The following is a 26,366-nucleotide window of genomic DNA, read 5'->3' as shown; positions in this document are numbered from 1 at the left end:
AGTTCTTAGTGCCTTGGATATGAAAGCTATGATGAGTACCATCAATGCTTGGATGAAAACCCAATTAAGTTTGAATGGTCACATGGCATCAACAACACCTTGGATGCCAAAATACTACAGTATTCACAAGAGAGAGAGATGAAACAATCCATATTCTTATTGTAGAAGGATTTCTTCTTTACACTTACAGGTAACTAAAGACTTACTCGTTATCAGATATTGTAATTCTGGGGTGATACGTATTTTGTTTTCTATCAGGTAAAGTTGCAGGAAGTCAAACTGATACTTAAAACTAGAGGTGGGCAAATAACTGATTTTTCTGTTTGCTGTAATTCTGAAAAATACAAAATTGGTTTGAAACAAATCTAAATATTAAAAAATAGTTGGCAAATTAAAAAAAATCCATATTGGGTCATACAAAACATCCTATTTGTTCCAGAACATATTGTTTCAGGCATTTTTAAAGGGCCAGATTAATGAAATGGGGCAGGAGGAGGAGGAGGTTTCCCCTCATAAACTTTAGTCAAGTGATTAGGGAACTCACCTGGGATATGGGAGGCCATGTTCAATTCCCTTTTCTACCTGATGTGGAGAAGGGATTTGAACATTGATCTCCCCCATTGCAGAAGAGTTCCTGACCCTCAGGCTATAGGATATGCTGGTGGTAGGTTTCTCAGTCTCTCCTGTTGAAACTGTTCCACTTTCTGTAATTGGTCATTGGAGCAGAGTCTTGAATATTGGTCTCCTACATCCTTTGAGTGCCACAGCCACCAAACTATAGGGTAATTCTCACTTTCTCTACCTCAATGAATAATTGTCATTATGAAGGACATACCTCAATAGTAACCACTAAGCTAAAGATATAGAACATACCTAGCTCTTATACAGTGTATTTCATCAATAGATCTCAAAAGCATTTCACCTTCTATTTCTCGTTTTGATGCCCATGAGCTAGGGAAGTAGTAGTCCTATTTTATAGATGGAATTGAGGCACAGAGAAGCTAAATGATGTGCCACTTGAGTCTCAAGTCCTAGGCTAATGCCCTTACTACTGAACCACCCATAGGCGCCAACTTTCCCCGGTGCTGGTGTGCTTGTGCCCCCCCAACTCCACCCCTGCCCTGCCCCCATTCCAACCCCTTCCCCAAAGTCTCTGCCCCCTCCCTGCCCCTATTGGACCCCTCCCCAAATCCACTCCCTGGCCCTGCCTCTTCCCTGAGCGCATTGCATTCCCCCTCCTTAACAGTGCTTGCCGTGCAAAACGGCTGTTTTGTGGCAGCAAGTGCTGGGTGGGAGGGGGAGAAGCAGGATGTGGTGTGCTCAGGGGAGGAGGTGGAGCAGGGGCAGAGACCCGCCAATTTTTCCCTATGGGTGCTCCAGCCCCAGAGCACCTACAGAGTCCGTGCCTATGGAATCACCCAGTCTTGCTCTCACCATTTTGTGAATAGCATCTAAATCCTGGGAGGAAGGGAGAATTTTGGCCAAAACTCTTTGGCATATTATTGTTAAACTTGCAAATAGTTTCAGGTTGACTGAAACTGCAGATTTTATTAATAAACCACCTGTCTGGAAAAACTTCACTCAGCTCTACTTAAAATGATTGGAATTGTCATACCATCGTCAGACAGCCCATGTAACTGGGTACCCTGCTGACAATCAATCAGAAATCTTAGGAAGGTGTAAAAATTCCCACTAATGCTCTTACTAATGTTGCACTTTAGTTCTTATGCAGATTAAATAGAGCAGCTGTAAAATGTGCAAAAACTAGAGGATTTCTTTTTCAGACTATTGAGTGAGATATTCAACCATTGGTACTTTCTTTCCATGCCATATGAAGAATGCAAGAGGAGGAGGAGGTAAGCGTTGATTTTTTTCCTTAAATAAAGTAAATCAATAAGGTAATCTGGTAATTACTACATTTTATTTATAAAGCTCTATTTGTTCAGGCAGTAGTAGAGAGGACACTTGAGAGAGTCTATTTACTGGGTTAGGCATGTAGTTGCATACTCCTTGGTATCTGAGAAGTTCCTGCAAAGTTCTAGAAATATGCTAGCTGGTACCAAAAGCCAATATTTCACTAAAATGGGCTGAAAGCTCAAAGGACGAGAGAGGCAAAAGAACCAGTGAGGTCTGAATTGTTTGGAATATGGCTTTCCAGACAATCTCTACCATGGTCTTCATTATTGTGTCTTTGGGATTTAAGAATTGCCTCAATGAGAATAGTTTTCTTTAATTGTAAAATTGCCCAGTACTCTGTTTAAAATTAATAGTAGACAGCTATCTTTTCCCTCTGTTGCTTTACCAGAAACTAAGGTTTTGGGCCTTGTTTATATGAGGGATTTGCCCAAATTTCAGCTACAGGTATAGCAGTACTGGTGCAAACTCCTTCTGTAAGAAGGCAAAGCACTCTTTGCGCTGCTGGAGCTTACCTTTTCCTGAAAGCAGGTTATGTTCCCCTGGTGAAAACAGCTGCTTGGCCTACATCCGCTAGGGACTGGCCACTTTCAAAGTTCAAAACATGAAAGCTTCTCTTCTGCTTTATGCCATAATTTAATGCACAATGTCAAAAAGCTACAGCAATTCTTGATATGAACTAGCATCATATAAGTAAGGTCAGTTGTAGAGTTCTGAGAATCTTAATCTGTCACTCCTGGAACTTCACATAAGTGTCACCACACTTCATTATTCTGTTTTGTCTTCAATCTCTTGGCAGCTTATACATAATATCAACTTTGACAATTCAGAGAATTAATGTCAAGATAACTAGTTTTGATTTGGTGGCGGCTAAAGAGATTGAGTACACTGTATCTAGTCTTCCTACTTGTAACATACTTATGTACAGTACTGTCTTTATAATCTCTAGTTCAAGGAACTACACTGTACCAGATCCTCGTGGCTTGTTTAATGGCCATGTCTGGCCCATGTATGTTAAACAAGAAAATAATGGAGGAGCTCAAAGCTGATGTGGGTAAGTATCTTGGATGGTGGAAGCTCACAACTAGTGTATACGGAAGTCTGTCTGCTCTAGGAGAGAGGGTACAATCTAAATAACTTATTTCAGTGAGTAGATTTGAACCAGTGCTACTTGTGATGTATGTAAGGCAGTTAAACTTCTTCGAGATTGGTCTAGTTCCTATCCTCCATTTAAATAAAAAAAAATTAAGATTGTAATTCTAGGCTATTAGGTTTCTTTATTCAGAAATGTCTCAATTTTAAACACACTTAAATATTTAAGTTCAATTGGCTAGAACAAAATCAAAGGAGGAGCTGTTTAATGAAGTTTATGAACAGATCCAGAACAAGATTGAAAAACTGCTGATTATGCAGGTAAAAAACAAAACACTATAGTTAAGCAATGGCAAACTGGCTTAATGTTTCTAAAATGAATGAGTGACTTTACATACTACTTTCAGAAACTCAGCGATTGGTAGTTGTACTCAGTCGAAGGGGGCCTACTAGTGTAGTCAGATAGGAAAACAAAGCTGTTGTATAGACTATTGTAAATAAGCCTCAAGTGTATTTAAATATATATTGTCAAACACTGAAATTTCCTTATTTTTACAGAGACAAGCAGCTGATGGATTCCTATGATCTAAAAAAGCTTGTTAATGTTAACTTATGTATACCAGACTTTGGCAGCTAAACTTCAGCTTTTGTTAAGATTTCCTTTTGACTTTTTAAAATTGGACTTTGTTCAGCTTTAACTTGAAACTCATGGAGTTAAATGGGTCTTGATTAAAGCATTTCCCCTCCATGAAGTCTCTGTAGCTTAGTTCATTCTTAAAGTTTGAGACAAGCTTCCCTATCTCAGATATAGAGAAAAGCAGCTGTGTCCTTGAATGGGCCTGTATTTTAAAATTACGCATTTTACTTATTTTGACTTCTTGAATATGGTAGCATACTTGCCAGTTGGAAGTACTATGGCAGTGCCATTGTCTAAGTCCATACTCTAAGTTACAGCTGTATGCTTTCTACTATTAACACTTCCCAGTCACTGCTGAAGGAAAAAGCCTAACACTTATCTAAAAATGACAGTACACTTGAGTCTATTGGTCAGCACTGATGTGATAGAGGCATGTAAACTTGAAGAAATTCTCATCGATTAAAAAAAAATGGTCTGTGGTAAAATGGAACTCAATCTGGGATTAGGGTAAGTTATTTTCCCCCCCCAAAAAAACTTAAACATCTGCTATCTTGAATTAGAAGCATGGGACTGTTGTGAAAAGCAGTAATGGAGAAAATAAGGTGAGTTTGTAAAACATATCCTTTGCTTCTTATAATACAGCACGCCCCTCTGCTTACAAGGGAATGTATTATAAGAGCAAAGGCTAGCTGGATCCTAAAATGCACCTAGTAATTAGTATGACATCTATCAAATTCTAGCATGAGCAGAAGTGACCAAATAAACACTTTTTTCTGTGCTCTGACTCAAGTTTTTTTTAAATATATAAAAACCCACCACACACCAGGGCATGTTTCTTGAGAGAAGATGACTGGGGCATGGGGGAGAAGAGGGGACTTAAAGCATGCAATTAGAGCACTGATCAGTTGTTTTCCATGTCCTTTTTGGTATGACAAGTAGTAATGGGCTTAATCTACAGCAAGGAAGACCTAGGTTAAAAAAAAAACTTTATCAATAAGGTTAGTTAAGCTCTGGAATGAGTTTCCACAGGAGGCTGTGGAATTCTGATTGGAAGGGGTTTGTTTTAAAAATATAGGTTTGACAACTCATGGATGCTATAGGTTTATTTGGTCCTGACACTGCACAGAGGCTTGGACTTGACTTCTTGAGGTCCCTTCTATTTCTACATGTCTATGAAACAGTATAGCACCACATTCTTCCATTGAGGGTAAGAGCAAAACATTAATGTGACAGAAGTTAATCTTCTGCACTGCACAAGAAGAGTGGATTTTCCCCACAAATAGTGTCCCTTGTTTTGCCTTTGCTTTCCCCCTGATATTTAGAACTTCATTTTCACCTGTTGCACCAGTCTAAGTCAGGTATAATCTGATTTGCCAAATACTGGTGTAAATGAGATCAGAATTTGGGTTCAAGTTCTATTTCAAGGGGAAAGTCTAGGCAGTATGTATCTGAATCTCCCATGTTAGGGGATCTACCCTGATCAAGAAACACTAATGACCTCTTCCTGCTTAAGTACAGAGGCTATTTGTCTTTATTCTTAATCTGTAAGTTGCTGCTTTTGCATTTCTTTGCTTTCAGAGCTTACTTCTCCTACCTTGCTGACTGTTACTACAGTCAGTGTTTCGAACAAGTGGAGGAGAAGGTTAGCATCCCTCAGTTCTCTTCTGATTTCATCCATTTCATGACTATTGATCACATCTAAGTCTAGAAGCTGCAGCTCTTGGCTGTCAGTCATCTCAAACTTCTGATTAGCACAAGCTGATAACTGGAAATCAAGGACATTCTACTGGTGAGGATGCTAATGTGGGCACTGGAAGATCCAAATTCAAGTCTCTTCTCCATGACAGATTGATGCTGGGCAAGTCACCTAATCTTTGTTCCTTACCTCAGAGGAACATTGAGAGGCTCATTCCGGTGTAAGCATTATAGCTAGAACTCTATCCTTAGTCTCCTAGGGTTGCAACTGCTGTCATTCTGGTCTTAGCTCTCCTTCCCTTCTATGTAATGTTTTACCAAGATGTGCCACTTGGGGCTGTTATCATGGATATACAACTGTCTTGCTATCACCATTGCTTAATCCTTTATGCAGCAGTCATCTCATTTGGACTACATGAAGTATTTTTGGCCTCTTAACTTTCCCTCTGTTTTATCTGAAACAGTTGACAATTCTCTCCACCATTCTCCCCTTCATGGGCTGCCTGAACTACAAGATTCTTGTCCTTTTTGATCATCTTACCTCCACCTGGGCCTCTTTTTGCCCTATTCTTGTTTGCTTTGGATGTTGGTTCCTACTACTGCCTACCATAGTTGTCTACAGATCCCTCCTTAACACAGTTTAATAGTCATCTGTTCTCCAATCTATTCCCTATTCTTCCCTTGTTAAAGAACTTAAGGAATGTTAACATTGTGTGCATTTAAAGCACTTTTTTTGGGGGGTGGGGCCTGAGTTTGACACCACACCCTCAATTTAGCAGTTGTCTATCTAGGGTAGCTTCCATCAACTGCCACCTCAGATTAAGTCCAATATTTCACAGTATGGGCCAGAACCCTATTGATGTGACATCTGAACTTCCTCTCATCCATGGCTTCAGCAGACTTACAGCTTGACTTGGCTCTGCAATTGCCATTGACCACTTCAGTCTATCAGCACACAATCACCTTCCAGCAGAATACCCCTCACTGCTGTCTTTCCTGTGGAGTTTGACACCCTGAAGAGAAATAATTGCTCTTACATGGTTCTTCCCCACCCCCCCCCAGACAGCTATGGGGCAGATCGGTGAGAGGGAGAGGAGGATTCATTCCTTCCTGCTTCAAAACCTATGGAGGGCAGGGGGGGAGAAAGGAGGAAATGGAGGAATGCAAGAAGCCCCTGCTTTGTGCAGCAAGCTTGACCTATAGAAGCAATAGCATGCCTTAGTTAAAAAGTACTTAAAATTAAGGGAGGGCAACCATTTTAGTATTACACAAGCCATGAAAAACTAGTGAATAAAGGAAGTCTCATCCATCAGTATTGCAAACATAGCTGAACTTCCCCTTTGTTCGTTTAAGTGTGGCTCTAGATTTGTTCATCCTGACTGGAGTTTAGACAGAGGCAGAGGCCTGTTCTGTGATTAGTGCTGAAACCAGAGCTTCCTCTAACTTTGTAAGAAGCTAGATCATGCTGATGGGTGAATGACAACTCTATTAAGCCACTTAGCTGAAAATAGGTAATTTATTCTATGCTAGATAATTAGAGATCCAGTGTTTTGAACCGGAACACCATTTAGAACACTTATCTATTCTGCATATGCAGGTGTCTTACATTTAATATTGGAAGTCTATTGCAGTTATGTAGCTCCCATTGTTTCCATGCTAAGTGTACAAAGTAACAAAGATGTTGTAGGCTTAAGTAAAGGTACATAGAGTGGGATCTTATTAAAGACAATCTGTTATTGAGTTGGGTTTAGACTCATTTGTGTTACAATACTCTGGTGTGGTACCAATCAGCAGTAGATAATTACTGTCATTTCCACCCTGCTGTTCCACCGTTAGCCACAATGACATTTAACAGGACATCTTACATTAACTTTGAATTAAAGGTTTAATTCTCACCAGAAGAGAAACCTGGCCTTTGATACATCAAGTACAATATCCATAGAAGGTTGTGCTCCTATTTGAGAGGACAGGTTTGTGTTTTAAACATTGTTCCTTTTCTTAGACTTCTGGCCAGTAAGCAAAGTAGACTGGATCATTATTTCAAACCAAGATGCAGCAGCTTTCTTATAGGAGCAGGACCTCCCCAGTAGCCCCTAAGGGGTGGGGGGGGGGGGGGGAGAAAAAAAAAGCGTTAGACAGCCTTTCATTGCAACTGAGTAAACTTTACTATTGCTCCTAGCTACCACCACACCTGTAACAAATACAATGCTTCAAGTTTGCTTTCAGGGAACAGGGGTCTTTCTGGATATAGTTTCATGGGTTTACGAGTAGATTGCAAATAGATGAGCAGGAAAGTAAGGAGAGTTCTAAGAGCATGATTTTAGTATTAGTGTTTTATCACTAGCACTAATTTGGGGAAAACAAATTCTTGTGGTTGCCTAAAATGCCTCGGATGATCGGAAGCAGTCTTGGTCTTTTACTGAGCTATTAAAGTGGGAATATTTAGTATTGCTGGATGCGTCAGCCAAAGTAGTTTAGATATGTTAGATCAGGGGTGGCCAATTTGAGCCTAAGGAGCCAGAATTTACCAATGTAGATTGCTGAAGAGCCACAGTAATACATCAACTCGCCCCTGCCCCCCCCCACAGTCCCAGCACCTCCCACCCACTGATCAGTACCTCCCCTTCCATCCCTGCACCTCCTAATCAGCTGTTTTGTGGCAGGGGATGGGGGAGGAGGAGAAGGAGCAGAAAGGGCACTGCAGGCTCAGAAGAAAGGGTGGGGTGGGGGCAGGGCCTGGGGCAGAGCCAGGGGTGGAGCAGTGAGCACTCCCCAGACATTGGAAATTTGGGGCCTGTAGCTCCAGCCCTGGAGTCTGTGCCCATACAAGAGGCTGCATATGGCTCCAGAGCCACAGGTTAGCCACCCCTGTGTTAGATGGTAGTGACATGAAATGAAAGCATTCTGATGAACATAATCTGCTCATTTTAAACCACAGTACAACCTGTTGCATGGGTATTATGTGTATGTTTGAATGGGGATCACCTCAGGAGCCAAAATTAGTTTGTATTTGTTGGAGTACTTACTTTAGTAATCCATTCCAGTAAAGAAAAGGCATTAGATCAGCTTTCATGTAGTACATGAGTAGTCTCTCCTTACTCTGGTCAATAGGAAATGTTTCCAGAGGCTGAGCATTGTAGTCAAATTCTGCTAGAATCACACTATTGTAGCTTGTTACAATGGGACAGGAAGTGTATCCATCGTACTACAAGGAAACATCTCTTATCATCATGTACATTTTGTACAAAGTGCTACAAGCAAGCTCTACCTGAATAGAGTTCATCTAAAAACACTTCAAAATGAAAGTTGAGCTTGTGAAAAGTTGCAGCATAAGTGCACTACAGTCTGAAGTTTTTAAAATCATAACAGATGCAGCAATGCAAGTTTCTCTATAATGCTGTAGCAACAGGCCTCAACCCTGATCTAGAGCAGGAACCATTCAATCCTTTTGGGGCTGTCCAAAAAAACCAGTATATATAGTCAATGACAAATATCCTCAGAACTACTTTTCCCTCCCCCACAACAAAACCTGAGCCAGTGATCACTAGACAGGAGCTTCTGTTCTTCCTCACACAACAGGAGGACATAAAATGTAATTGTGGCAAACTCAAAGGATATACTTTTCCAGTCCAATAGGTAATTAGACTGTTGGACTCACCGAAACCAAGATTTTAGTATGATTCAAAAAGATGGGACATTTATATGGATAACAAGAGTATCCAGAGAGATATGATAAATGCTATCAAATCTTGGAAGGGATATTAAATTTCAGGTCTTAGGTTGGCTCGTGCCTTCATTTCAATCTCTATTTAGGCTTCCTCGAGAACCCTAATTTGCTGGCCTCAATCTGGCCACCAACTCTTGCTGGTGGCTGCTTTCACATGGTTTTCCTAAAACTCCTAATTAGCTTTAGGAAAAACATAAAATTTATGCACATGTAAACATCCAAATTGTAGCAATGTATTTATTCCTACCTAGTAGGTAGGTTTGTCACTTTTCACAGCAGACTTAATTTGTCCCCAGACTTGCCAGGGCTGAGTAAGACCTGGATTGGGGGAGGGATGGAGCCTGAAGCCCTGTGGCTAGTGGGCAGAGCCCCAAGCTCCACATCTGAAGACCTGATGCCTGGGGCTAAAGCCCAAAGCCTGAGCCCCACCATCTAGGAAGGTGGGGAAAATCAGCTGCCTGCATTGTGCCCCAGCTGTACCCAGAGGTGGGGCAGAGCCCAACTCCTGCTGGCAGCCCCAGCAACCAACACCAAAGTGGTGCATCCAGGAGCAACAGGGAGAGGAAGAGGCTGCTGCTTTGCTGCCCCTGTAAGTCACACCCCAGGAGGCTGTGGCCACAAGAAAAGCCCCTCGTGGCTGTATTTGAGAAACATGACTAAACTCTTTGGGGGCAGAGACAGTCTTTTCTGTGTTTGTACAGTACCCAGCACCATGGACCCCCTTCTTTGGTTTGCCCTTAGGCACTACTGTAATAAGCAGAATAAATGGACTATTAGAACAGGACGAGACTTAATTGGGGGGGGGGAAGGCAAAGAGAAGCAGCTTAACATCAGCCTACAGTAGGCATCTTTGAAGCAGCTACACTAAAGAAGACTGACAAACCCTCCATTGCAATGGGCATATCTTTAACTTTGCCTACTATCATCAACATATAGCAACTTGTATGTTTAATTAAAAAAAATTAGAACAAGGCATTCCATTGCTCATGCTTCTCCCACAGGGAGTGGATAGTAGAGCAAAACATACGATAGTGGTGTAGTCTATAAACTATAAGTCTGTAGCTTAATGCAGTGCTTGTAGGCAATCAGATACTACAGTGATTAGCAGTTTAAGACTATGTATAATAGAATTATTGGTCAATTCAGACATTTTCCCCATTCTCCCTACTTAGTGAGTCAGTAAAGCAATCATTGGGGCTAGACAAGGCTTTGTGCATGGGGGTGGGGGGGAGATTTTAAGCTTAACACACATTGTCATTTTTTTTCCCCCCTTTAAAACAGGTCTCTCTCCCTCCTGCCCCCCCAGTATTATGCAGCTTGTTAGCCTTTAAAAAAAAAAACCCATATCAAAAGTATGATACTTATAAATACTAGTTATTTGATACTAAAACTAAGTCCCCTCAATTATTTTCAGTTTCTTGGATTCTCCATAATCTTAAGTATCCTTTTCCCAGAAGGGCTTAACATAATATTGATTTTGGGTAACAAAGTTTTGAAGTTGTACTGAAGGGGGGGGGGGGGGAAAAAGTATCTTTCTCCTTTAGAAAGTCAACTTAAAAATTCTGGAGTGGAGAAGAGAGTAGTACCCAGTCTGTTCTTCAGCACCTGCTACTGCTGACAGGGGGATAGAACTAAACTAGCTGCACATGAACAATTAAACTGCTGTATTTTAAGAATACAAACACTTAAAATATAAGCAATACTCAACTCACTTCTTTATTCAAGAAGTTGGATAATTCTAATAAGGCAACTTCTTAGAAACATTAAAATACCTTTTTAGTTGGCAATTGGCTCTTCATTACCGAAGAAATTGTTTTATCAAGCACTGCAGACTGGGCAGCTATGCAAGAGATAAAAAAGTTACACAACTTTGGCTACACTACAGTTGAAGCATTTTCCTGCTATAAATAGTATTTACACTAACAATAATACAGTATGTGGAAACAATTTTACAGTTCTGTTTAGTAGAATGGGAATAATTCAGCTTTTTTTTTTTTAGGTTGTATATTCTCCACTATAGTCTAGTTGGACTTCTTAACCTTTAATCATTTTTTTCCTAATTATTTCTACAACAGATAAGATATTGGTGCATGTTAGTGAAGTCTGAACTTCCTGTTTTGGGGAAAGGTAGGGGGAGTTTTCTAATTCCAAAACATTTTTGGAGTTTCATATGAAAGTTCCAGGCTGATTATACAATTTTATTTATTTTTTAATATAATGTTAGAGAGCTGACAAGCTATGGCAACATTGCTTGTGCTGGGTTAGTTCAATACACCACTCATTTTAGGTGCATGGTTTTTCTTATACCAATAACTAAGATTTTGGAAGCCTTAATCTATTTAATTATTGTATTTCCATTTTCTACAGCCAGAGTATTTAACATTCAAATTTTAACCATGATAGGCATATACCTAATGTCCATTTTGTATAGTTCAAATTCAGTGACTGCAAGTACAGAATATGAGATCAGTTGACTAGGACAGTCTTAGCACTCAGCTAGCATATGCATGTACTTTGAGATCCAGTGAAGACTTGCATAACTAAAGGACAGAATAAGTGAATTAGTGTTATGTTCATTTTTCATAGCTTGTCAAACTATCTCTGTCCTAGAGACAAATAAACTCAGATCAGAGGTGTTGGGTATGAGAGTGCTGAAATTGCATGTTAAGAACAGTTGAAACCTGTTATCTGTAGTCCATGTTGTAAGTTTTGGGAAACAGCATTGTTACTTTGCAAACAAGCAAAAACTTTAATCGCTACAAGCCAATTGTACTTTGTCCGAAGTTTCTCTATTACCACAAGGCTTAAGTCTGTTTTCTGAAAGATGGTCCAGCTGGACCACGCAAGTGTAATTATGTAAACAAAAACATAACCATTAAAAAAACCAAGACACTGAACCATACCTATTGCTGCAGCTGTTTTTGATGTTGGAAGGTTCGTGCAGTCTCCAATACCGAACACATTGTGGTATTTTTTGTGTTGCAGACTTTCATTATCTATGTCTAACCAGCCAGCTGCATCTGAAACAGGACTGTTCATGAGTACATCAGGCGGTCCCATAGGTGGTGTGACATGAAGCATTTCATACTGGGCAGAGAAAGAAACAAACAGCGTTGAAATTGATACCCTTATTATAGCAGGTCAAATCTGCATTGGGATGAGGGGGAGAAACGCTCTTCTGCCTTGTTACAGACACATGTAAGGTTCAATTTTAGTATTTGAGTGTGTGCTTGCTACTTGCTTTAATATTGCTAGCTACTGATCCACTCCAGCTGTGCTATTCAAACAATTTTAGTCAGAGCAGAGCTTCTTTTGACCACTCAGCTACATCTGCTGAGAGTGTGGATCCTGCTCAGAGGATTTTGAGGGAAACGTTACCATTTTAGCTGGAATAGCCCCAGTTTTTGTTTCCATGTTTGAAGTTACTTAGTTTTCCTACATACTGGGAGGTGGAGGGGAAATCTCAGTATTTAGTATTTCAGTGTACAGTAAATAGTGATGGCAAAAACAGAAGACAAAACTAAAGACCTGAAAGCTTCTACCTTACTGACCTGATAAACCTCAGTCACTCCAGGTGTGTCCAAATTCTCAAATACAGCTTCTTGTTTGTCTGCTCGAACCTCAATGAGATTGTGTTTGTAGTTAACAATAATATTTCTAGCCTTAATTATGTCCAGCAATCTATTAGCATACTTCTGAACAGTAAAAATTGATCCAAGTGAAGTATTGAAGATTATGTTGGCTTTGGATCGTTTTCCTGTCTAGGTAGAAAGAAATTTAAACAGTGAACAGACTACAAAAGCAGTAAAACTGGATAGAAACACCACACTATTGTAAATGAGAGCATATACTGTGCAACTAGCAGCTGTTTTGAATTTTTATATATTAACATTCCAACAGTTAAAATGTTTATTGGAGACACACCATCTCAAGGTTTGATCCTCTCAGCTATCTTATCAGAAACTAGGCAAGGTCAGCGCTTCTTTGGGTGAGACCTCCCAGGAAAACAAACATTGGTGCCATGTGAAGTGGAGTAGCAGTCAGTCAAACAACAGCTATTACCCAATAAATGAGTACTAAACAAGTAAGAGACCTAGCACAGAATAAGGGACCACAGCATTTTGGATGACATGCAAAACTGAGTGTTTAAATACTTGCCTATTCAAAGTCCCCTGACACTGTTTGCCTTAAGGTCTTAGCCAAACACCTATCTAGGTTTTGCATTCTGTCTACATAAGATTCCCCTTGTACTTTTAGTTGGGTCAACCATATTCTTCGCTTCACTTCCTAAGCTGTGGTGTGTATTTTTAATAGCTAGTGCATTTAAGTGGCTCCTGTCAGTGGGGTTTGTGTGTAGCATGCATACTGCTTTTGGAATCCCGTAGCATGAAAAGTGTTTTATATAGAACAAAGATTTTAAACATTACAGGCAGGATCCTGGTCCTGCGATAGCCCCTTGGTACCACAAAGCTTTACTAGCCAGCTGGGTGTTCCCACAGCATGGGAAAGTCACCAGGTAATATAAAGCTGGCCAACTCTATACCACCCTTCCCTCTCAGCCAACCTGGTTGAGTGGAAGGGGGCATGGTGACAGTGCTGCTGCACTCCATCTATTCCAGGCATCTAGAAGGCACAAAACTGGAGCCCATACTAGCTAGTGCAATCCTGACACTGCTGTAAGTTATGTTGGGGACTGAATTGGCTCTCTGCTGGCCACAGCATTGTAGAGCTGCAATGGTAGCTTAGAGCATCCTTTGCTCCTCAGCTGCACTGAGCCCTAATGGTCTGCTTCATATTGATAGAAGCTCAGAAAAGTTAGTCTGCAAACCAGTTACCTTATTAACCTTTTTTCCACGTTAGGGCTTATTTTTGTCATAATTACAACATGATCCCCATAAAATAAGTCTGGTCTCTAGCAGTGGTAACACAGGCATCAGTAGGGGATGTGATGAAATATCTACCTTTCTTAAGTAGGCCTCTGACAAGTACATGATTTTCTGAGGAGCTCCTCCACATTTCACTGGCGTGTTTGGAAAAGTGAAGATGGCATTTCCTTCCTTGAAGTCTTGCAAAGCCTTCCATGTTTTCTCTACTGTGTGGACTGAATAATTGGAACCAATTTTAGGATAATTAAAACCCTCAGGCAAACCTTTAATCTACAATGAAACAAAATAAGACTTATTAAAACATGTAAAAATCTTCAGTTGTTTTCAGATATTTTGTAATCTATAACATAAATCATTTGGGAAACCAAAGTTTGAGCTGGAGGTAGATCTATTTTCCACTGCACCCACAGAGTGCTTAGTTTTTAAAAATGGGCCCTGTCAGGGGGTGAATCCCCAAAACTTTGTGTTTGAGAAAATAAGCTGTACAAAGCAGAAGGCACCATTAATACTGGGCTATGATTTTTTTTTTAAAAAAAAAAAAAAAAAGTATAACAGGTTGTAACCATAACCATTGCCAGCAGAGTGTGTGTGTTATAGAAAATACTGCATCACTGGGCTCATGCACAGTCAGAGCCTGGAAGTGAAAAGGATTGATCTGTTTTCATTGTTCAGAGTGAACTTGAAGAAAGTAAACAAACAGCTTAAATAATGAGAAGTAAATCTGATATTTTTAAAATATTTCAGTTTTTGTCATCTGATTGTTATCTGTAGCAGAACTAAAGAAATCTTGGGCATTTTTTAAGGAAACTATTTGTATCCTGAAGTGTCTCATCATTGCCATATCAGCATCTCAATCAATTTATTTATCCTCATGACATGCTTACAAGGAAGGGAATTATTCTCTGTTTCAAGAGAAGGGACTGGGGCATTTCTGTGGGACAACTCTCCCGAGTAAAGCTACACATGTGCATCACTGTTTGCAGCACTGAGACCTATGCCAAGACAACAGGCCTGTTCACTCTGATTAGCAATCAACTCCCTGGGACCACTTGCAGCGAGTTAAATTATGCCCACACACAAATCCCTTGCAAGATAGGGGCCTACCTATACCTGTCTTGTGGGATTTAATTTTACTATTTTTAAACCCAAATAGTTTGAGATCTAGCTATAAACAAGTGATTGTTTTGCCACACTGTGCTTTCCCTGGATATTCATTATACTTGTCTTTATCAGGTTGTGCTATAGAACAGCAAACATTGACAATCACTAAATATTGTGCAGTTTGGTTTCAATAGAACTAATCTACGTAGGAGGTAGTTGACTTTAGATAAGCAACAAGCTGCTTCCCACTCAAAAGTAATGGTTCAAGTAATTGTTTCCATTCTGCTTCTAGAACTACCAGAGCTCCATAGATCATCATCATTTTCCCATTTATCAAAAGCTACACCACATGCTCACCCAGACTTAGGACAACAGTTGATGCAGATCCCACATATGCCTCCCACACCAATATCTAGGGGACTCAAGGCTTTAGGCTCAACTTGTCTGATAAAATGTAATAAAATTTTAAGAAAAAGTGGCACCAGCACCAATGGAATCTAATGCACCCTAATACCATCACCTTCCCCAATGCTCCACTGTGGGATTTAAGTTCCCGAATAGGCTCTATGGTGCCTCCCCCAAATCAGCAAAAACTGCCCCCATGAATCAATGTCTCACTTGGGAGGCCTTGCCAATCTTCCACATCTGGCCTGGGCTAAGCAGGGTTGCAGGCAGCTGCATTACGTGCAAACCCCCTCTAGTAGGGGCCTGAAGGCTGGGTGCTGCTGATGGAAGCTAGGCTGCAAATCAAGCCTCTTTTCTATATTAAGACATTGGACCTCTTGAGATCCCTTGCAGTCCTACATTTTTAGGATTCTACAATTTATTCAACCAGCCAATCAAGAGTTATTTCTGTGTGTAATCAGAATTGTATCTCTATAGAAAGGCATAATGGATAAATAAGAGGATAGCTTTGCTATGTAATTTGAGAGAGGTCATTTATGCTGAATGGTTTGAGAATGGCCCCAAATTGGAGCCCCTACTATTCAGTGGCATTTACAGCCTATATAGCCAGAACAAGACGAGACATGAATATTCATCCAAGATGCTATTACTGCGAGAACTATTAGACACTTTATATACTGTATTGAAAAACCACTAAAATTTAGAGGATCACAAAAATATAAAGTGCAATTTCTTGCAATTAACACCAGTAAAAATGTATTTGGTTTAAAGTGAATACCTTTTCGTAATGCAGCTGAAGCCCAAGGGCAATTATCAAATATTTGTAAGATATCTATAGTATAAAAAAAAATAGATGTCATTTTAGACATAATGACCTTTTCCTCAAAAGGTTTGTTTAAACAAAAAACCAAACAAAATAACGAACACTGAGATAATACAAGTTACAGAAAGCAAACTAAGCCATGCATTTTAAACCATATGAGGTAAATGTTAAAGCGTAGAATGCTTAAAAATGTATCACTATGAAATAAATTAATACACTGAACATTCAAAACATTTACTCTATTGTTCTGCAAGGTAATTATTCCATATTTTGGAGTATCCAATTCATTAAAACAAGTTCTGAAAATATGCTGGTACTTGTCATCTGGAGAGAAAAGCATCTATTGATCTGGAGGGTTTGGTCATCATTTTTGTTTATTTAAAAAAAAAAAAACACACACACCACACAGAAGCAGTTGTTATTATATTATAAGTGTAACAAGTATTTTCAATACATTTTCAGGACTTGTTGGATAGTGTACAATGACATTTTCATGGCATCCATATAGGATGGGAAATTTTGTATTTATGGGAGCCCTCTGGAGTGGGAAATCAGAAGTAAGTCTGACACTATCTTAAGCCTCATGGATATCCATCATTATCACAGTTACCTTTTTGTCATCCGCTAAACGGATGCAGTTCTTGTCTGGATCCAACTCTGTGACTGTAGATTTGATCCATTTTACACCTGAAGGAATCACGCTGGCTGTTGGACGTCCAGAGGTTGCCAGCTGTTTTGCACCAGCACCAACTAGTGTCCACATGGGTTGATAGTAATGTTTCTGGAAAAAAACAAAAAAAACAACAACAAAAAAAAAACAACAACTCACATCTCCATGAATCGGCCTCCATTTAACAGGACTGCAGAGGTAGCTCTGAGACCCAGGAAAAGAGAAAGTAGGACAAAGTGCCTCTGATAATCCCCCTATTGCTATAGGGGGATTAACTGTCTTCAGAGGGAGTCCGGAGCAGAGAAGGGCTGGCTGTGATGCAGTGCATTAGGCATGTAGCTCTGGAACCCAAGAAGATATTTCACTTCACAGAAGATAAACTCTTCTAATCAGATCATGAAGTTCATAAACATAAGGGCAAGATTGATTGGTGGGCAACTACTCAATTGGTTGCTCAACCTAGCCCTAAGGGTGCAAGTAGGGTGACCAGAGGTCCCAATATTATCAGGACAATTGTATTATATAGGATACCTATTACCCCCCCCAAGGCCTCCTACCCAGACCCAATTTTTCACACTTGCTATCTGGTCACCCTTGGTGCAAGGCTTCTGGCTTCCTCTCTGAAGCAATAATATGTTGCTTTTTGATCATCTGAACTTCACCTGGAGGGTGTGTCACACTTTGTTCCTAATGAAAGAAGCTGTATAGACAGATATGTACTTTAGCTATGGCGTGTGAGGCGACATTTACAAAGGCAGTTTTTTTATGGCCCATTATATGGTATTCTCCTGCTGGGAGACCTGAGTGGATTTTAATTCTACATTGCATAACAGAGGGAAGGAGCAAGAACACACACAAACCAGCTCCTCAACTAAGGAAAGCTAGTACCTCATTCTCTACATTTAAAAAGATTTTTACCTCATGTGGTTCAACAATAGCCACGTTTTCAGCTCCCACTTTCCGCTTCATCCGAGCGCTCATGGTGATTCCACCACTGCCCCCGCCGAGCACCAGCACTTCGTAGTGATTCTTAGCACCACACCTGAATGTAGTGTGCAGTTGGCAATAGCCCATTTTCTGCACTCCTGGCCTAAGCAGGTGTATGAAAGAACGGACGCAGAAGCAGGTGGACACCACTCCCATGTTTGGCATCTTCAGTCAGCATGAATCTACAAGATAAGGAAAAGCATTGGTGAGGGGAAAAAAAAAAACCCACACACCACACACCCACCACAAGCTAGGAAATGCATGTTCTGTGGGAATGAATTGTGGTTGGTTGGTAGTGGATTCTAGAGTTCACCGTAATTGACTGTGTTGTTTTAAATATTAGAAGCACCACCCAGAGCATGGGATAGATGCTCACAGAATGTATATGTTAATAACCAAAATAAATAAAAACATACAAGCATTTTTCCCCCCCTTACGTGCGGAGACTCTGCTCAGGCTTCACAAGCCATTCCGCTTTTGGGACGTGTGTGTTGATAGCAACTCTTGCAGGAGAAATGAAAGACTCTCAGCTTGGGTCTTGGCGACAAAGAAAGCAGAGGGAATTCAGTATAATGACAGCATGGCCCTTACCCGTTTTAAGACCCTAAACCTATTATTTATTTTAAAAAGATTCAGTTCCCTCCCTGCTACAATCACTTTTTAGTATCTAGGTCAACAAGTTATTGAGATGAATGTTACCAGATACAGAGTTCAAACCTGTGCCCATCCACCCCTGAAATGTCTAAAACAAAATGTGAATCAGAATCATAAAAGACAGTGTTCCAGTCTAAAGACATAGCAAGTTATAAAGCATTACCAAGATTTATCTGATCTTATTGCAGTTAACCCAATATCAACATTGATGACTTTAACAGAGAAAAAAGCCAACTATGAGAATTTCTATGATAAGTGCAACACCCTTTGATATTTTGCACCTACTAAACACAGATGAGGAGAAACCCCTTTTGCCTTTTAAATACTTTAATCTATAACCACAATTGACTTTTTTTTGGTCTGCATATTAGACTAGCAAAATGTTTCCTACTAAGCCGTAAAAGTTGGCGACAGCAGCGTTCCCAACTCTTACAATTTTAATCACAAGTCTCAATATTTATTTATAAATATATCCCCAGCTCCTTATTTACTTAGCATGTGCATAGTTGTCTAGCCAACTGATGGCATCTTCAGTGGCATGATGCAGTTCTTCTAGGCCACTGCTGAGCCTAGTCAGCAGGCATTCATCAACAATGTGTGTCATGGTCTGTTTTGTGCCACAGCTGCACAAAGGACTGTCACAAAGGCCCCAGTGATACTGGCTGGCTGCAGAGACCTTCAACAGGGACCACTGACAACGGGGCAGGTCAAAACCAGGCAGGCAAATTGTAGGGTCGGCAACGAGGGACTGGTTGGGGATTAGAACAGATATCCATTCCTCTCGCCAGAGTGTTTCTGCCCCAATATCCTGGTGTGGTGAATGAGACCATAATGGGTGATGTGATGGCAAACGTGCAACTGGTGGTTTAAAAAGGTCATTGTGCAGTGGCAGGCTTGAGTTAGCGCGTACTTCTCTAGTAACTTGCCAGTGGCAACCTCTCAGCTGATATGAGGAGGAGCAATATTTCTCAGAACTGGAAGCCATGGGAGCAGAGTCAGATGCAGGGTGCCAGAGATGATACGCATGGTGACATGTAACTGTATCTGCCAGTTTGCTGTGTGATGACAGACTCCAAACAGGTGCGCAATACTCTGCCACCAAATATGAGGTGGCAAGAACTGCTGTCCTCAAAGTTAGAGCACGAGCACCCCCTTATGAACCTGCCAGTTTGCTATGAAGATTATTGCGCGTCTTAACTTTAGCAGCGGTCTTCTTCAGGTGGGCATAACTCAGTGTGTGGCCCAAGGTCACACCTAGATAAACCAGTTCTACTTCATGCTTCATCTTCTGACCATTCAGATAAACATTCAGTTCTCAGGTTGTGCTGGCATGATGAAGATGGAACAAACTGGAGACTGTTTTTATGACACTTGGCTGGAGGTGACAAGTCTTACCTTAGTCAGCTAACTTTGTCATGTCCCAGTTTAAGATGGCATCAAACTTGTGAAACGCCCGGGCCTGGGTACCACAACAGATGTCTGAGTAAAACTTTTGTGACTCCGTTGTTGGCAGGTCATTGATGTAAAAGGTTAAATAGGGTTGGAGAAAGCACAGAGCCCTGGGGTAACCCATTGCTCTGTCATCTTCAGGCACTCGTCTTCTCCCCCTTATGGGCTCTGAATTGCGTATCATGAGGAACAGTTCAACGATGCCTGTGACCCAAAGTAGCAGGACCCATGATACCTTCACGAGCAGGCCAGCGTGCCATACCATGTCATACGCTGCTGTTAGATCGATGAAAGCAGGTTCTGTTTTCAAGTTTCTCTGGAAGCCATTTCAACAAATGTGGTCAGCATGAGTACTTGGTTGCATGTGCTATGACCTCAGCAAAAGCTTGTGAAGTCATCTCAGCAATTTAAAAAAAAAAAAAAAAAAAAGAGCGATGGAGGAGTATGTTTCTAGCCAGGGCTGGCTCCAGCGAACCAAGCAGGTGCCTGGGGAGGCAAATATAAAGGGGCGGTAGGAGGTCGGGCTCTCGGTTGGCAATCCGCCCTTGGTGCGGGCGGGAATTTGGTGGCCGCTCCGTTTTGTGTTTGGCGGCAATTCGGCAGTGGGGACATGACTCTTCTTTGGTTGCTAGCAGCAATTCGGCGGCCGCACCGTCACTCCGTGTCTGTGTTTGGTGGCAGGGGGTTTTTTTGGCCGCTTGGGATGGCAAAAATGCTGGAGCTGGCCCTGTTTCTAGCCCCTCAGAGATGCAAAGAAAAGCTTGAAAATACAAACCCCAAAGGCTCAAAACCCGGAAAACAAATAGAAATATATATATAAATAAAATAAATGTTGGGTTAATATTTCATGACTTAAATGCTTGGAATTGGCAATACTGATCCAGTCAAAGTCTGCAAGAGATAACACTGCATGCTAATAGTTTTGAAACAGAGAATCACTGATCTATTTGCCCCTGAAAATATCCTACTTTTTTGAAGGAAAATGGAGGTTTTTCCCTGGATAACAAAACCGTAACTCAGATTTCCAGTTTAAGTACTGTAGATCTTGGTTTGGGAGATTTCAGGGACTACATAGTTACTACTGGGTGGTATATTTTAGGAGTCTGATTTGCAGAAGATTCAGGCCTCAGAATGAGAGATTCAGTGGAATAATAAACCCTACTTTCATTTTACAGGACTATTTCCTGTGGCTCTGGCATAAGTAGCAATTTTAAAAGGTGGACTAATGACCCAAGCAAGGGGGACAAGTTGTTTTAAGCCTTAAAAAAAAAAAAAAAAAAAAAGACCCCCCACCTGGTAGTGGCAGTTCCTGTTCTCTCCAAGTCACGAAGGAGGATTACAGGGAAAACTAGTTATATAAATGTATTCTATCAGGACAAACTGGGAATCCTGTTTCTGGAACATCATGAACTGAGCATATTTAGACTATGATTTTTAGGATCTTTGTACACAAATAGTAGCTGTGGGTTTGCTGGCTATATTTGTTAAGTGGTAATATACAATATATACATTTCCATCAGGGAAAAAGACCAATTTATATAAGGTGCTATGTAAATGATAGTGTTATCCTCTATTTGGCTAAATGGAGTTTAGAAGGAGAAGCAAATCTCTCCCCTGCCCCCTCCCCAAAATCTTTTGTAGCTCTAAAAAAAAAAAAAAAAAAAAAAAAAAAAAGTGTTTCCCTTTTAGTCACACATGTCCTACTAGATTAAAAAATGTAATATTAACATTTTCATATTGTTATAGAGACCATAAATAGAAGAGGATTTCATAGGTATGTACTGTGTATTACCAAGTGCAAATCCATTGCTGCTTTTTGTGATCAAGAGTCTAAAAAGATTTGAGTTCATGAATAAATTAATATGGGAGAAATTCCCCAAGGTATTGCAGAAAGACTCTGGCTAATAACATATCAACCCTAGTATTAGAACATTGGCAGAAACTAGGGGCTAACAATGAAACAGAGGAACTGCACAACACAAGAGACAGATGAAACTAAAGCAACAATAGTCAGACTACTTAAAACCTACTGAGCTGGAAATTTACACTTCAGCAAATGTCATTTAGCCTGTGTGTTTTAAAAAAAAATTTGAAATAAGCTACTGTAAACAAAATATTCAACTTTAAAATAGCTTTGACCATCACATCAAGACAGCTACGTTTTATGTACCCCATGAGCATTTAACTGCACCTTCAAGAACGCAGTATTTCAAACTCAATTTTAGATAAATCTATTCTACTGCTGCACCTTATAGAGCAAAACTGCCTACTAAAAGAAAGGTTTCAGAGTAGCAGCCGTGTTAGTCTGTATTCACAAAAAGAAGAGTACTTGTGGCACCTTAGAGACTAACAAATTTATTAGAGCATAAGCTTTCGTGAGCTACAGCTCAATAAATTTGTTAGTCTCTAAGGTGCCACAAGTACTCCTTTTCTTTTTACTAAAAGAAACTACTCATTGCTTTATACTTCCAGTTTTAAAGTAGCTGTCATTCTAAGAAAAGTGAAGTTCTATTTTAACAATGTTTTTAGTAAGGGTTTAGAATGTCTTTCCCTCCTTTTCTGTGGTTTGTCATTTTGCTGACATGTTCTTCATCACCTACTCAAATACGCACATTTTAAAGCATTACAAAATCTGGGTCACAATCTGAATTGTAAACTTCAGTTCTGCTAAACTCTACTATAGTTGCACTCACAAAAATGTTTAAACAGCATTGGAATGTGCTCCTGGGAATGTTTTTCTACAGACTTTTAGAAGTCTCAAAACAGTAAACGTTTCCTAAAGCTTAATTATGCTGCTGATGTACCATAATAAAATTTGTTTCCCCATTTTACGATACAAAATTAACCAAGAGGGACGAGTCTAAAGCAGCTAGTTTGTGTGATTGATGGAAACAAGACCTTCGTGTCTGCATTGCTTAAATAGCTACAGGCTTTTGGAATGCACTGACCACCAGAAGACAGCAGAACTCAGTGGATATGCTGAACTTCCATTAAAAAAAAAAGAGTTAGTTTTAAAGCCCCACAGGTGAGCTAAGACAATATGAATAGTTAAACAGCAATGCTTTTTCAGGTCTTGAGAGGAGCAGACAGGAGCAATTTATCTATATTCAGGATTTTAGTTATTAGGAAAATAAGATAATGACTGTGAGAACTGGACTCTATTTGTCATTAGAAAAGTCACCCTTTGTTCTAAGTACCATGGAGGAAAAGGGGCTTGTTACTGGATGGGCCTCCTCAAGGCTACAACATGCCAACTCCCATCTCTCCCAAACTGTTACATCCCAAGCTCCCCTAAAATTGCTCCAATTAAATGACCTCACTTCTGGCCACCCCAAAATGTCTTAACATTGGCAGCAGGAATAGGCTTAAACAAGGTTTGCTATCAACACAACAGAAACAGAGGTAGCCTCTTAGTGCTGCAGCAATTGGTTTTCAAAGGAACCAGACTAAACAATCAACCCTGCAAACGCTTATTGGTGTAGCTACAACTTACTCATGTGAGTAATAAAGATACCTAGCCCTTCATCAGAAGAGCTCAAAGCGCTTCAAAGGAGGTCAGTATCATTAGCCCCATTTTACTGATGGGGAAACTGAGGCACAGAGATGCAGTGACTTTCCCAAGGACACTCAGCAGCAGAGTCTAGAATATAACCCAGCTCTTCTGAATCCTAGTCTAGTGCTACATCCACTAGGCAACACTGTTCCAATTAAAATGATCAAGACTCCACTGGTGTGTAGCTCTCTCTTCTTTAAAAGAAAAAAAAAAAAGCCAAAAAACCAAAAACACACTCCTGGTTTACAAAACCAGTGCTCCAATAACCCTTATGGTATGGTAGTCTCAGAACTACTCCCACTGACGTCATTTACAGGAGCAGAGGTTTACAGGATCGGGCCCCAACAGTTTTGCCTTCCATCAATTTGCATGGCAAAAGCATGGCCCATGAAAGGTAAGTGGGGTGGAGGGCACAAATGCTATCTTAACAGTGAATCAAGGGACATGTTCACAGTCGCATATCACTATCAGCTAATTCTAAACATTATGGCTACCCCTTGCAGACATATGTAGCCATTTAGTAAGTATTCTGAATACTGTATCTAGTACCCCACCACCAGCCCATATGCACTAGCTAATCCACCAAAGAGCTAACAACTCTAAACATGTTTGGTAGTAATTCCGTATCATGTAAATAGAGGTAGGTCCTTTAGGAAGGCAGCAAACTGGTCCCTGGTATCAAAAAGGTTGAGAAACTTAAAACGGTCAAGGAATTCTCAGGGACTTGCACGCGGCCATAGACCAGTTGTTGAGAAATCCTGCTAAAGGAGTCTTATCTCAGGACAGAGGAATATCTTCCAGCAACAAACAGAACATACAGAATACAAGATGCAAAAAATCACCATATTTATAGAGTGGATAAATTTCCCATCAACAGACTGTGTGGGCACTGTCTGTCACAAGAGTGACTAAACACCATCACAGAACAAATACTTCTGAAGCAAGCTGTGAAATCCAGGGAAATTCAGGGATAACTATACACCAGAAGAATTACTACTTTATGTGGGGCAACCAAAGATAAGTTAAAAAAACAAAAAAACAAGCACTAGTTTGATTCAAAATGAAAAGATCTGCTGCACAATAAAGAGCCTGCTAGAAAGCAGTGCTCTCCTAACAGCCTGCCACTGATTAACACTGTTTGTACAGTGTAGAATCAGCATTCTGTCCTCTTAGCTCAGATTACTGAATTGTACATGGCACACTCCAATTTCAATATTCATTAATCTTGTGCATATTAAAATCTGCCTCTAGGTGAGAGTTTTTCTATAGCTGCAGTACTTAATCCTAGTCACATACATGTCATCATAAACATTTATGGACGGTAGTCTGAAAGAGCCAGCACTGGGAAGGCTAAAGATGAACAGAGCTACTTTTCCTGTCCTGAAAAAAGAAAAGGAGGACTTGTGGCACCTTAGAGACTAACAAATTTATTTGAGCATAAGCTTTCGTGAGCTATAGCGCACTTCATCGGATGACTGTCCTGATAACTCGTGACTTTTTTTTTTTTAAGTTATGGGCCTGAACATGAATATTACACATTCAAAACGTGCAATAATCTCACTGCCATACCCTCCCAATGAGCCAACACACTAAGCTCTCTGTTAGGGTTGCCAAGCCTCCAGGAATTAAAGATTAATCTTTAAATTAGTATTATGTCATGTGATGAAACCTCCATGAATAGATCCTACAAAAACTGGCAACCCTAGTCCCTGCCGCCCAGGGCTAGCAATTATTTCACAAGAAATGACACCTCCCAGGATACTTTACAGAGGCTGGCCGAAGGAGACTGCCCTGGCCAACGCTCCCTCGGACTCAAAACTAGTTCTAACGGCCCAGGCTGGGAGTCAAGCGCTGCCCGAGGGGCACACAGGGCTCTGCACGCCTTCCCGCGGCAGGCCCCTGGCTGCTTTGCAGAGCAGACCGGCTCCCCCGGGGAGGGGCGGGCCGCGCGCCGCGGAGCGTGCGGCCACTCAAGGCACGGCGGGCCGAGGAGGCTGGGGCGGCGCCGGGGAGAGCGCAGCCCGCTTTCCCCCCCGGAAGTCAGGCTGCAGGGCTGGGCGAGGGGCCCGAGCGGGAAGGAGCCCAGCGCCCAGGGGGGAGGCAGCCGCAGGTCGCTCCCCGGGCAACTTCCAGCTGCCCGCGAGCTGAGCCCTTCCCCCGCCTACGGGAGTCTCCAGGGCAGCGTCAGCGGGCTCGGCCGACAGAGCGGGGCTCCCCCAGCGGCGAGCGCAGAACCCCCCCCGCCCCCCGGCCGTCAGCCCGAGAGCTCGGCCAGCCCCGGGGGGCGCCCCGCGCCACTGTGCGCTCTCGCTCAGGGCCGTGTCCTGGAGCGCGGCCAGCGCCGGACACAGCTCGCGGCACTGACCCCCGCCCCCGGGACTCGCCTACCTGTGGCGCTGGAGGAGCCCCGGGTGCCCTGCGCGGCGCCGCCGAGCTTCTGGCCGCTTCTCCTCCCCCGCGGCCAGCGACCGCTTCTTATTCTTGCGCAACGGGAGCGATCAGCTGGGCGGGGGCGGGGCCGGCTCTCCCGGCGGCATCGCCCCGCCGGGCCGCGGCGCTGCCTGCCAGGGGTGGCGGGGACCGGAGTCCAACAGGCTCAGGCCCCGAGCCAGGGCGTCTTCCCGGCTCAGGCCATTGAAAAGGAGCGGGAAAGCCAGGAGCGAGCCCGGGGGGGGGGGTGCCGCCAGCCCCAGCCCCAGCCCCAGCCGCTCTCCCGGTGCGGGGCTGCACACCCTGCGCGCCTGGCGCTTGGCGAGTGCTTCGGGGTCCGCGG

General features: G+C 41.7%; 1 protein-coding gene and 1 pseudogene across 2 annotated transcripts; one reads left to right on the top strand and one right to left on the bottom strand.

The window, feature by feature from the left end:
• The first annotated feature begins 19 nt into the window (after window positions 1-19).
• Window positions 20-21,325, top strand: LOC119863060 (annotated as a pseudogene).
• On the bottom strand, window positions 7,205-26,366 carry SQOR (sulfide quinone oxidoreductase). 2 transcript variants are annotated; one of them, XM_038420445.2, is made up of 10 exons: window positions 25,982-26,366; window positions 17,869-18,119; window positions 16,891-17,061; window positions 16,236-16,289; window positions 14,027-14,221; window positions 12,617-12,826; window positions 11,969-12,152; window positions 10,838-10,905; window positions 8,365-8,543; window positions 7,205-7,431 (listed from the first exon to the last, which is right to left on the bottom strand). In XM_038420445.2, the coding sequence occupies exons 2-10, from the start codon at window positions 18,100-18,102 to the stop codon at window positions 7,374-7,376; spliced, it is 1,353 nt and encodes a 450-aa protein (XP_038276373.1). In that variant the 5' UTR covers window positions 18,103-18,119; window positions 25,982-26,366; the 3' UTR covers window positions 7,205-7,373. The 2 variants fall into 2 exon arrangements, with proteins under 2 accessions (XP_038276373.1, XP_043350577.1); XM_043494642.1 differs by lacking the exon at window positions 25,982-26,366 and adding an exon at window positions 18,375-18,469.

The sequence above is a fragment of the Dermochelys coriacea genome, chromosome 10, assembly GCF_009764565.3.
Source record: "Dermochelys coriacea isolate rDerCor1 chromosome 10, rDerCor1.pri.v4, whole genome shotgun sequence".
NCBI lineage: Eukaryota > Metazoa > Chordata > Testudines > Dermochelyidae > Dermochelys > Dermochelys coriacea.
The sequence above is the reverse complement of the archived record's forward strand: the minus strand, read 5'-3'. Positions and strand labels throughout refer to the sequence as shown.